Source organism: Melanerpes formicivorus, unplaced genomic scaffold (assembly GCF_026170545.1).
Source record: "Melanerpes formicivorus ecotype bairdi unplaced genomic scaffold, bMelFor1.0.p_v2 SCAF_7, whole genome shotgun sequence".
NCBI classification, from domain to species: domain Eukaryota; kingdom Metazoa; phylum Chordata; class Aves; order Piciformes; family Picidae; genus Melanerpes; species Melanerpes formicivorus.
Window position 1 is genome coordinate 21,997,707 of NW_027142359.1, and position 12,749 is coordinate 22,010,455.

At 45.8% G+C, this 12,749-nt stretch overlaps 1 protein-coding gene across 2 annotated transcripts in view; it reads right to left on the reverse strand.

Moving 5' to 3' along the window:
* Positions 1 to 11,459, reverse strand: part of DHX9 (DExH-box helicase 9) — a 31,050-nt gene extending 19,591 nt beyond the window's left edge. Inside the window, exons 1-10 of one of the 2 annotated variants that reach the window (XM_068141346.1) lie at positions 11,266 to 11,459; positions 9,355 to 9,495; positions 7,188 to 7,299; positions 6,796 to 6,908; positions 6,229 to 6,374; positions 3,145 to 3,191; positions 1,332 to 1,465; positions 691 to 780; positions 434 to 595; positions 144 to 221 (exon numbers count right to left, since the gene is read on the reverse strand). In XM_068141346.1, coding sequence (XP_067997447.1) covers positions 144 to 221; positions 434 to 595; positions 691 to 780; positions 1,332 to 1,465; positions 3,145 to 3,191; positions 6,229 to 6,374; positions 6,796 to 6,908; positions 7,188 to 7,299; positions 9,355 to 9,495; positions 11,266 to 11,376 — 1,134 coding nt within the window. In that variant the 5' untranslated portion in view covers positions 11,377 to 11,459. Of the gene's footprint in view, positions 1 to 143; positions 222 to 433; positions 596 to 690; positions 781 to 1,331; positions 1,466 to 3,144; positions 3,192 to 4,187; positions 4,259 to 6,228; positions 6,375 to 6,795; positions 6,909 to 7,187; positions 7,300 to 9,354; positions 9,496 to 11,265 lie in introns of those variants that run through there. The other variant, XM_068141347.1, reaches the window with a different exon arrangement.
* Positions 11,460 to 12,749: the final 1,290 nt, after the last annotated feature.

Sequence of the window (12,749 nt, forward strand, 5' to 3'; positions counted from 1 at the left end):
CCCAGTCTAACATCCAGCACTTCTGAAAACTTAGTGCATGTTAACACTGAAATCCAGTCTGACACACTTTGTACTTAGTATCTTCAGCCTCTTCTAGGAAATAAACAGCAGCAGCAGCATGCCCTGCCACAGAAAACACTTACTCTTTGCAGTTCTTCCTCATGCTCCAAACGGTACATGAAAACACTCTTCAAATCCATGCTGATTTGCTCTGGAGCAAGCTGCAAAGACAAGACATTGTTCAGAGGCTTTTTGACTTCTCTGCTTATCTGTAGCTTAACTTCAATATAAAATCAGAATCCCAGCATGGTGGAGATTGGAAGTGACTTCCTTTGGACCATGTCATATTTTAAACCCCAGGGGGAAAAAGCATTTAGAAGTTCTGGCAGCATGGGGAAAACAAACAACAAATTGATTTTTAAAGTTATCTTACATTTGCCAGAGGCCCCTCATCAATATTGCAGCCAGTCCAAGGGTTCCAGTTGGAATGAGGTGGTGACCATGGAACAGCTTCCATATAACTCTGTCTCTGTGATGGTTCAAAATGGGCCAACTTTCCAACGGTAATCGAAACTGGATTACTGGGATCTTCAGGCTATAAATCCAAAAGCAAAGTGGACAAAGAAAGGTAAATGCATTAAACAAGCAGGCCTGAGGTTAGATCCTGGAGTACCTGAACCACACACTCACCAAAGGTACAGTCTCCAGAGACAGCTCCCGCATAGTTTTTTGCAGCTGACTTTCTAAGTCAGGGGACAGCAACACATCATAGGGTTCCATCTGTCAAATGTTTAAAAACTACATGTTGATATACACAAAAAGACAAATAGAAGTCACAACTGCTACTGGAGAACATACTGAACCATCACATAACTCCTTTGTGCATTTTGAACCAATGGCCTTATTTGGCCTTCTTTCATTCTTGAAACATTTTTGCTGGTTCTCACCCAAGAGGAATCTGTAGAACATTTTAAACCCCTGAGTTTAATTTCAGAGGAAAACATTCCAAAATTTGTAACTGAAGAGAAAAAAACCACCACATGCCAGAGAATGACACCAAATAGCCAAGAACTGCACAAGGCATAAAGAGAATTAAGCCTCTAGAAAATGTACACTGCAAAAAGTAGTTGGTACCAATCCTGTCTCAGAGACTGTGCAACTAGTTTACTGCTCCTTTCACCCAGACACAAAGTTGTATTTCCAAAGAATCAAAACCAGGATTAACTTGAAATCTGTTAAATGTGGAGAGCAAACTGGAACTCATCTTGACAAGGGAGTACTTGTGTTATTCAAATGAAAGCGACGATTTCTAACCTTTCTCCCAAACTCACCGATTCTCCTTTTTTCTTTGTCTGTCCAGAATAAGGTTCTATGACACCAAGATGGTAGAGTTGTCTAACCAAGGAAAGGGCACAGGACTGGGCTGCCAGCTTCTTGTTTGATCCATGCTCACGACCGAAAATTCCTGCAGCACATAAAGTTCAGAGCTGTAGCAGCTGAATGGTCAAACAGCTTCCACACAAGGTAATGCACTGAAATGGGCTTCCTGGTTGTTCACACTGGACAGGTTCCATAGGGAGTGTCTCAAATCTCAGTCAATCCTTTGACACTGTTTGCCACAGCATCCTTCCAGAGAAACTGGCTGCACATAGCCTGGATGGGTGTACACTTTGCTGCATAAAAAAATGTCTGGATGGCCTCAGCCAAAGAGTGGTGGGGAATGGATTTAACTCCAATAGGTAGCCAGTCACAAGTGGTGTTCCCCAGGGCTCAGTGATGTGGCCGGTTCTCTTTAATAGTCCTATCAATTACCTGGATGAGGGAATTGAGTGCACCCTCAGTAAGCCTGCAGATAACACTAAATTGGGTGGGAGTGCTGATCTCCTGAAGGATAGGAAGGCTCTGCAGGGAGACCAAGACAGGCTGGATCAATGGGCCAAGTTCAATGAGGTGAGGTTCAACAACGCCAAGTGCCTGGTCCTGCAACAACCCCAGCAACACTAAGCTTGGGACACAGGGGCTGGAAAGTTATCCTGCAGAAAAGGATCTGGGGTGCTGCTTGACAGTGAGCTGAACATGAGCCAGCAGCGCTCTCAGGTGGCCAAGGCGGCCACCACCTTCAGCAGCGGTATGGCCAGCAAGACTAGGGAAGTGCTTGTCCCTCTGCACTGGTGAGGCCACACCTTGAATACTGGGTTCAGTTTTGGGCCCCTCACTCCCAGGACATTGAGGTGCCACAGCACATCCAGAGAAGGGCAATGAAGCTGAGGAAGGGTCTGGAAAACAGACCTGGTGAGGAGCAGCTGAGGAGCAACGGAGTTTACAGAAGAAGAGCGTGAGGGAAGACCTCATTGCTCTCTGCAAATCCCTGAAAAGACGACAGAATGGGAGGAAATAGCCTGAAATTGTGCCAGGGGAGGTTCAGGTTGGATATTAGGAAAAAATTCTTCACTGAGAGAGTTGTCAGGCATTGAAACAGGCTGCCCAGCAAGGTGGAGGAGTTACCATCCCTGGAGATGTTCAAGAAACGTGTGAACATGGCACTTCAGGACATTGTTTAATGGCCATGGTGGCGTTAGGTCAATGGTTGGACTCCATAAGCTTAGAGGTCTTTTCCAAACTAAACTGTTCTATGATTCTATGAAATTCAGAGTTCTAGCAGAAAATTCAACCAGGTCCCTTCAGTAGCTGACTCACACTCACTGTGTAATGTTACTGACTTCCCAGGGAACACCTATGAAGTTTTTTCTGCGTTCAGTGTCTAAGGAACAAAGATTATCCCAAACCACCCATCAACATCACACAAACTTCACAGCAAGCACTATATAAATGGGTATGGTATGGAGAACATGCTTATTACCTCAGAACTATCAGACACCTGCCTTCTCAGACATGTGAAGAACAAGTAATTAGGACAAACAAAGCCTACTGTATCTCACAAGCATTTCTTTGTACCAGGAAAAAAGGTCAGCGGAAGCACATAGGCAGTAGAATGCAACAAGCACAGCACACAACTCGTCTCAGGAAACAAACATGAACCTTCGCTCTGGAACTGACTCCAACACCTAACTACAAAAGACTGCACCCACAAGCTGTACCAATACTCACCTCCTCCTAAGACAAAAACCAACTAGGAACACTTACTTCTGCCCAGCTGCTTCACATAAATGTTCATTTCTGCAATAAAGCTCCTGTAAGAGATAGAAAGAACACAAAGGTACAACTATCAAGAGCTGACATGGGGAAAGTATCCACTCTTCCCAGTTCTTCTAGGCAAAGATCACTGTGTCCTCAGTCAGAAACTCTCAACTCATCAACCACCAAGGTAAAACATTACTGTTATTAGTCCCCCTAACTGTAAGTTAGTAGGTAGCAGACTTGCCATCAATAGATCTGTTTAAGTAGAGTCCTGCAAAAGTCACTCTTCAGCACTGAAATTTAAAGCCACTTTTAGGAAATATGCTCCAAGCTAAGGCCACAATTGTAAAGCAAACACTAAGTTAAAGTAAGATTCACATGCACCCCTCTGCACCATAAACTACCCCACGTTATACTAACGTAACCCACTAGCAGCCTAGGTTTATTAACTCAGATGCAACATACAGCTACCCTGGCCTTTGCCACGCATTTGGCCAGCTAAGAGCACAGACCAAACTAAACCAGGTTATTTTGTCAAAGACCATTGAATGTATCTGCACAGAAGGAGCCAGAATACTTGAATTTTCATGCAGCCCTCACTGCCATTCTCTGGGAAGAGCATACAACCCAAAGCAACTCTGTGCAGCAAATGCAACAGTTTGCCCAGGAGGCACATAACCAATTGATTCAAAGGTCACTGCTCTTTTAATTTGGGTTTAAAACAATGGGAAAGCCATACATCAGCAGAGAACAATGGAAACCATGATCCATGTTCTTAAGAATCACAAAATATGTATTTGCACAGGTGAAAAATCAAAGCTGAATTCTTGTAAGCCAGCATTTAAACTGACAAGTGTAGCTTATGATGTGTGACTGGGTTTTTTTGCCTGAGATCCTCTCTGAACTATGCTTTGGCACTGGCACAGCTGCAGGCAGAGCCTTGCATCTGTGTCATTCATTTCTTGCTGTAAGCAAATAAACAAACAAAGGTTAAGTGAGGGATTTAAATTTCAAGTTAGAACTCCTTCCTGTACTAGCAGTGAACTGACCTTCAGGCACAGTGGCTTCATGGGTCAAAGGCCACTGGCTTTCAGGGACACAACAGCCAACTAAGGCACCGATGACAGTATGTTTCTCAGCCAGGCCTACAGTCAGCATTCAATCTCATTCTCCTCCACCTAAGGGGAGAACAGCAACACCAGAAATCAGTTGGCAGCAGAATCCCATGTGATTGCTTAGCACAGCCTCAGCAGCCCATGTGTGAACGTGCACAGATCTTTGGTGTCGCTCACTGCTACCATCTTCCGTAGGAACACAAGGAGGCAGAGGCATCCCATGGATGGAACCCCAAAAGAGCAAAGCCACGTCCCATCCCCTACTATTCAGTTCATAGTTGGGTAGCAGGAGAGCCAGGCTTATATTTACAGTTCATGCTCTCCTCTCTTTAACTAAAGCAAAGTTTCCAAATTCATATTCTCTAGTTATTACTAAGTTCTTATGTCATGTGCTATGGCTAATTGACAACAAAAAACCCTTTCTCCTTTAAAAATCTCTGAGAGCAAGGCTGACATTTGCTATAAAGATCATTACTTTTAAAAAATAATCAGACTGGTAGGATACATGCAACTGGAATTTCTTTAAAAACCCCAACCAACCATACTGCTGTCCTCAAAACTCCAAAATCATCTGAAATGATGTGTCTCCTGTTACAGCAAAAGCATTAAATCCAATAGTCTGCCCTCCCTCAATGAACACCAGAACACACATGGATTGTTCCATGCCTATCTGATCATTTGCAGCAGACTGTTAGTTCCCCCTTTTGCTACTCCATCCAGGGCACTTCACACAAGCTTTCCTGGATGGAGTAAAACTGAATGCTCCCTGGAAGAACAGCAAGTGGGCTGAGAAACATACTGTCATCAGTGGCCATCTCATTCTGTCCAAGCTGATATGGGTTTCAATATAGGGGCTTAATGCTTTACCTGAAGAAGGCCTAGCAAAATGAGCTGCACAAATAATCTTGAGAGTTGCAGAAGAAAAGAAGCCCTCAAGAACTATGAATTCCTACTACTAGATACACTAATTTATGTTTCTCATTTAAGGGTAAGAAATGTCCTTGCTTGAGGACATAAATGGAGATGAAGAGACTTGAAGAAAGGTTTTCCACAAGAAATTAGAGCTTTCTGACACCAATACACATATTTTTGATGTTCTAAATGCCTGTAAAACTCCACAACAAGAGAATACCAGAAGTCCTGCAATTGAGACTCTCATGAAAGACTGCAATTAGAGAAGTCACTTGTCTTTCAAAAACAATAACTCTCATAGAACACAAGTTTTTATAACACAAATACCCCAGAATCCAGCAGAAGCAGCATGTCATTGTTCCTGACCAGGACATTTGATTCTCTTTCACAAGAAATAATACAATGTCATCCAATGATGATTTGTAAAGACTATTCCAAACAAGGGTAAAAACCCTAAAAAGACCAATCCTTTCTGCACAATCTGTTATGTGTTACTTCCATTTGGCAGGAACACATGTAATTTCTCTGATGGAATAGACAGAAAGTCAAAAACAAAAGTAATACCCAGCTGGTTTCAACCAGAATTAAGGAGCCTGAAAACTCCTTTGGGCAGATTCTTCCAAACTAATTTTTCCAGTGGAAGATCCCACTACCAAAAAAAGCTAATTCTAATAAAAATATAAGTAAAATGTCCTTAAAGCACATCTCTACATAAGCAAATGTAAGCGTATTTCAGATTTACTCAAAACATACAAAGGCAAGTGCAGCCACACAATTACCAGAGCACTGCTTCCACTCAAAACACCACCTCAACAGTTAGCACAGCAGTAATTTAAAAGCTGCACATCCATGAAAATATCAGACAGCAAAGTCTTCAGTCACTCAGATCTCAGCAGCAAGGCTCATCAACCCCTGCTTCAGAATGTAGGGCTGCTGGTGGCCCTGATGAAGAGCACCGGTTTCTCAAAGGGCACTATGGAGCAGCCCAAGTGAAGTATGATTACCACTGTCACCAAAAAAGTTTCTATAACTTGATATGCAGGAGGTGATTGAACAACCAAACCTGTTGTGATCAGGCCCCATTTCAGTGTATTTATATTCTTCCTGAATCTTCTCCTTTTGGAAAAACTGGTTCAGACGTGCCTTGGCATTTTCCAGGTTCCAGTTCCCATGAAGATCAGCATTTGAGTCTGGTTCTGACTCTGAGGTCTAGTAGTGGGGGGGGAAAAAATAAACAAAACAGTATTTGTTTCTACTTTCTAGTAGATTTAATTCTTAATTATTCTTAATTATCTCTTAATTCTTAATTATCTCAAGTTTTTGAGATAACTATCTAGATGATATCAAACAGTTTAGACTTCATTACAGGAAATGCTCAAAACTTCTCAGCATTTCCTTACTTTCACAACAAAATGGCTGTACCAGTGGATATTCACAGCATCTGCAGTCACTTATCTTGCTCTTAGCTTGAACAAGTTGCCTTTGTTCAAAGCCAACAGGCAAATCAGCAGCTTAAGTTACAGCCAATAGCAAAAACTGCAAGCTTGATTATAAATGCTAAAAACAAATACAAGGGAGTGAAAAAAATACCTGCTTAAGAAGGAAAGGAGAATTACACAGAATGACTTACTGCCTGCACTTCTTGCTCATCTTTCTTTATGTAGTAATCATTCAAATTTGCACCCCGATCCCACTGAGCTCCCTGAGTGCCACAGTTTCCAGGTGCTGCACTTGGGCCATTGCCTACCACGTGGGGAAACAAACAAAACAAAACAAAGCCAAAGTAACTTTCCCAGAACATGTTCTTAGCAATAGAAAGGTACTGCCTGCAGAGGTACTGCCTGGCAACATTGACAGGACATGACCAGTCTCTCAGATCTCATGCAGTCACTCACACCTCTGCCTCACAACTACAATGACTTTTGATTGTCTTCCGTCTGCACACTGAGGTTATTTTGGAGGTAAACCCACACTCATGTCTGTTACATCCACGTATGTGTGAGTCAGCTTTCACAGTCTTACCTATTTCAGCCTCTAGAATCAAATGGGGAGGAAGAGGTCCACCCAAAGAGGAACTGGAACCAGTAGCATCTCTAGGTGCTTCTTGTTCATCAGGGGCATCGCCAGTTGCAGGCTAGGAGAGAGAATGAAGGGAATTATCAGCGTATTTGGACAGAATAAAGTCTTTGTACTATTTAGCTGAAACAACTGTTCAGGCAGTTTAGAGATCATTATGCAATAGTTACTCCCAGCAGTAACCTCTTTTAAAAAATGAAAGGAATACACTTGCTGAGTATTTGGCTTTTTGTGGGTGTTCTAGATAAGCATTTCCAACCAACACTGTCTCCCACAGCATCCTCCTGAAGAAGCTGGCTTGGATGGGTGGACATCTTACTGGGTTAAGAACTGGCTGAGAGCCAGGCAGAGAGTGCTGGTGAATGGAGCTAAAATCCAGCTGGCATCCAGTTCTCTAATATCCCTATCAATGATTTGGATGAGGGCATTGAGTACACCCTCAGTAAGTTTGCTGATGACACCAAGTTAGGTGGTAGCACTGAGTTGCTGGAGGGAAGATATACAGAAGGACCTGCACAGGCTGTGTGAGATGTTCAACATGGACAAATGCTGGGTCCTGCACTTAGGTCACAACATGAACGTTCTAGGCTTGGGAAAGAGTGGCCGGAAAGCTGTTCAGTGGAAAAGAAGCCAATATGTACCCAGGTGGCCACAAATGCCAACAGCATCCTGGCCTGTGTCAGCAGTAGTACAGCCAGCAGGAACGGGGCAGGGATTGTCTCCCTGTACTCAGCACTGGTGAGGCCACACCTTGAATACTGGATTCAGTTTTAGGACTCTCACTTCAAGAAGGACATTGAGGTGCTGGAGTACATCCTGAGAAGGGCAATGAAGTGGGTGAAAGGTCTAGAGAACAAGTATTATAAGGAGCAGCTGAGGGAACTGGGATTGTTATGTCTGGAGAAAAGGAGGCTGAGGGGAGACCTCATTACTTCTCCACAACTCCCTGAAAGGAGGTTGGACCCAGGTAGGGGTCTGTCTCTTCTTCCAAGTAACAAGTGATAAAACGTTGCACCAGGGGACATTTAGGTTGGACATTAATAACAATTTCTTCACCAAAAAGAGTGGTAAGCCACTGGAACAGGCTGCCCAGCAAGGTGGTGGTCACCATTCCTGGAGGTGTTCAACAAATGCATGGCACTTTGGGACATGGTTTAATGGCCATGGTGGTGTTAGGTCAATGGTTGGACTCAATGACCTTAGACATCTTTTCCAACCAAAACAACTGTATGATTCTAACAAGAAGCCCTGACTTACTGATGTGCAGCAACTGTAATATCACCCAGGGAACAAGAACAGTTAATGGTACATATCATATATCCAAGGGAAGTCAAATGTACTTTCTAACCACACCCCCACATGAAAAGCTGTCAGAAGGCAACAGTACTTCCAGGAACTGACAAAACCATGGTCATCTTAACAATTTGGATTCTTCACATTCTGAGATGTTCACATTTAACTACCTGGACACACCACCTCTGCTTTTTTTAAGACACAGAACATGTTATCCCTACTTAGGATCCAGCCACACAGCACATTGTGTTGCCAGGAACAGGTACCTCAGAAACAGTATTGGCCCAGTTACCACAGGGCTTCACCTGACCTAATGAGGCAGGGATGCTGCTGCCACTGATCAAACTATTTATCTCATACAGAGATATCCTTGATGGGGTACTACAAAGAGGCTCCTCCCTCCTAATATGATAAAACACTGGAACAGGTTGCCCAGGGAGGTGATGGATGCTCCCTCTCTGGAGGTGTTCAAAGTCAGATTGGATGAGGCTTTGAGCAATCTGGTCTAGTGGGAGGTGTCCCTGTCTGTAGCAGGGCAGGGTGGAACTAGATGATCTTTAATGTCCTTTCCAACCCCAACCACTGTATGAATTTATGAGTCTATAACCTGCAGCATGGCGACTCTGATCAACACACCACTGTTTTTACCAGACCCCCCTGCAACATTCACTGTATGTACTCCAGCCTTCCAGCACTGCAAGGAGAAGTCCTACATGTTCTGTCTTCCTCACATGATACCAGACTGACCTCTAGGAATGAAATGCAACTGGACACACAGCACTGCAAGATCAGCCTTTGGAAGGAAGAAATAGCAGCTTACTCCAAATGAAGGGACTTCTTCTCTCTTCATTTCATTCACTCGAATCAAGTAGTTGACAAAGTCTCGGGCAGCGTTGCTCTGCGCGTCTTTCTTGTTGGTGGAATTGCCCATGCCAACATAGTTGAAGCCTTCCACTCGAACCTGCAAACAAAAACACAATGCTTTGGCACGTACAACTGAAAGGGTTTAGAAAACCAGTAATACTGACTGAAACAATGTATTTCAGTTGCTTCTTGCTGCCTTAATCCCAAACCCTCAGACAACAAGGGACAGGAGTAGGCTGGTGTGTCCTCTGCTGTAGAGCCACATTACTACAGCTAGCAAGATGTAACAGATTGCACCAACTTTGAGCCAAGCTTTAAAGCAGCAATTTTACAGCCTGCCAGCTTACCCAACAGGCTGCTGCAAAACTTGATCAGAGCCAGCTTATTCAGACTAAACAGGTATTTCAAAACATGCTTTTCTGCCACTACTGTCTTAAACAGTTATTGTCCTCCTTCTATATTTAGTCAGTAACTCCGTTTTCTTTCAGCTTCACTTACTACAAAATCCCAGCATGGAGGGGATTGGAAAGGACCTCTGGAGATCATCTAGTCAACTCCCCCTCTAAAGCAGAGTCACCTTATGAACTTCTGATTTTCACTCCACTCTGCTAACTATGTGAGCAGTTTTTAACTATATTTAGTTGCTTATAATTGGGGGGGGGGGGGGGGGGGGGGGGGGGAAGGCAAGCAGGTTTGCATGTAACATTCCAGCTAGTCCCAACCATCACTAATACCAGACTGCATCTGTCCTTTGGTACTAAATCACAGCAGTACCTGACACCCATTTTCTCATCAGACACCACACTCTGCTCCCATTGTGCTTAACAGGTTCCATCCAAACCATGAGCTTCCCTCTCGGCAGACTATCAAATCTACCAGGACAACAGTATCACCATTCAAATGGTAATCCTACTGGATTCACAACTGTCTTATTAGACTGTGAAAACTAGCAAAAGAGAGGGTTTTAGTGTGACCTATCCTTTAATCTCCTAAGCTTCTACAGATGCTCATGGGGCATCAACGTATAAAAACCAGAAGAACGTAACTGTCCACACTGCCACTTCACCCGAGTAATGCTCAATGTCTCTTTTAAAACCGTTTAAATTGTTTAAATATCCTTGTGCTTCTCAGCTTTATTACTGCTGGGGAAGAGAAACAGAGAAGGGCGGGCACAGCAACAAATTCGAGGTGCTCAGTACAAATCTATGGCACCCTTTGCAAACCAACCCCTTCTGCATGTGGCCTTGCACTTAGTGCCAGCTTCTACTTAGAGATCTCAGAGCCAAACTGAATTCAAAGCTCTCTGCTGGCACACCCACAATATGTGGAGCCAGGAACAGCATAGTGTTAGAGCAGTGCACAGAGCAGAGGCCAACGCAACAGGAATTTTAATGTCTTGCAATGCTACTTCCAGAGAGGATTAAAGCTTTTGGTGAGACATTGGACCCCTCTGCCCGCAATTTTAACGGCAAGAAGGAGCACACACTAAGAAAACCGATTCCTCCTTGCTGCAAGAGCTCTGAATCAAGCTGCTTTGCTCCCACAAGCGCACCAAGTGCGTTTTACCCCCACAGGCACATCCAGCCCGGACGCTTCGCCGGCAAAATGGCTGAGCCTCCGGCTACCCGCCCTCCCCAAGCGCTCCCGGCGCCCTCCGCTGCGAAGAGCCTCCCGCTGAGGGCCTGACAAAACCCAGCTCCCGGCAGGCCCCAGAGCCCCGGGCAGGCCCAACCCCTTGGCAAACCCCTGACACCCAGTCCGCTCCGGTCCCGGAGCAGGGCCCAGATCCCACCGCAGGCCCCAGAGGCCCGAGCAGGGCCTAGGCCGCGGCCCTCTCCGGGGACGCCGGCAGGCGGCAGGCCCGCACCTCGCAGAGGAAGGTTTGCCGGTTGCGGCCGCCTCCGGCGCGGATCTCGTAGGTCGGCATCAGCCTCCTCTTCCCGCACCAGGCGTACAGGTAGTTCTTCACGTCGCCCATGGCGCCGGCAGGGTATCAGGACACACACCGAAGGGGCCACGGCCCTCCCGCTCCTCCCGGCGCCAGCCTAGCGGCGGACAGCACCGCCCCCCGCCCCCCGCATCCTCCCGCACATGCGCAGCGGCGGATGGACAGGGCGGCGCTGGGCCTGGCCGAGTCCGGGGCTGCGGGGCGGGAGCGCTGGGTGACACTGGTGCTGGGTGACACTGGTTCTGGGCTTCCCGTACTCAGTGCCGCAGCGGGGCGGCAGCATAGGGGGGAGCAGAGTAAAGGGACCTGAGGGGTAAATTCACTCCCAGTCATGGGGTTGTTTAGCTTGGATGAGAGCTTTTAGACCAAGTCCAACCATAATGAGCACTGCCAGGTCACCATTAAACCATGTCCCTCAGCACCACATCTACGTGGCTTTGAAACCTCTTCAGGGATGGGGACTCCACCACTGCCCCGGACAGCCTGGTCCAGACCTTGACAATCCTTTTGGGGGAGGAATTGTTCCTCATATCCAACCTAAACCTACCCTGCTACAACTAAACTTTTTTCTCTCATCCTATCACTTGTCACTAGGGAAAAGAGACCAACCCACACCTGACACCAACCTCCTTTCATGGAGTTGTAGAGAGCTGGAAAGTCTGCCCTCAGCCTCTTTTTATCTCCAGGGTAAACAACCCCAGTTCCCTCAACAGCTCCTCACCAGACCCATTCTCCAGACCCTTCACCAGCTTTGTTACTCAAGCACCTCAATGTCCTTCTTGTAGTGATGGGCCCAAAACTGAAGTCAGTATTTGATGTGTGGCCTCACCAGAGCTGAGTACAGGGGAAAATCCACCTCCCTGCTCCTGCTGGTCATGCTATTTCTAATACAAGCCAAGATGCTGTTGGCTTTCTTGGCTATCTTGGCACACACACTGGCTCCTTTTCCACTGAGCAGCTTTCCAGCCACTCTTCCCTAAGCATAGAGCATTCATGGGCTTGTTGTGACCCAAGTGCAGGATCCAGCACATGTCCTTATTGAACCTCATCCCACTGGCCTCAGCTCAGTGATACAGCCTGTCCAAGACCCTCCTTAGGGCCTCCCTATGCTTAAGGAAACCAACACTCCTGCCTAACTTGGTGTCATCAGCAACTTTCCTATCTTATACATCATGGGCCCTGTACTGAAATACTCTGTGGGTTACAATTAGCATGGCAGCATTTGTATTTATTTTCCAAAGGGCCTAGGAAGCAACTCTCACATCCTCAGGGGACAAGGGTCTCCACAGGCATGGCAGTGCACTAGCCCACAGGCCTCAGCTGCTTCAGTCCCAGGAATGGTGCACAGCAGCCTCTGCAGACACCCACAGCACCCAGGACTGAGTCAGCTCTTTTCCCATCAC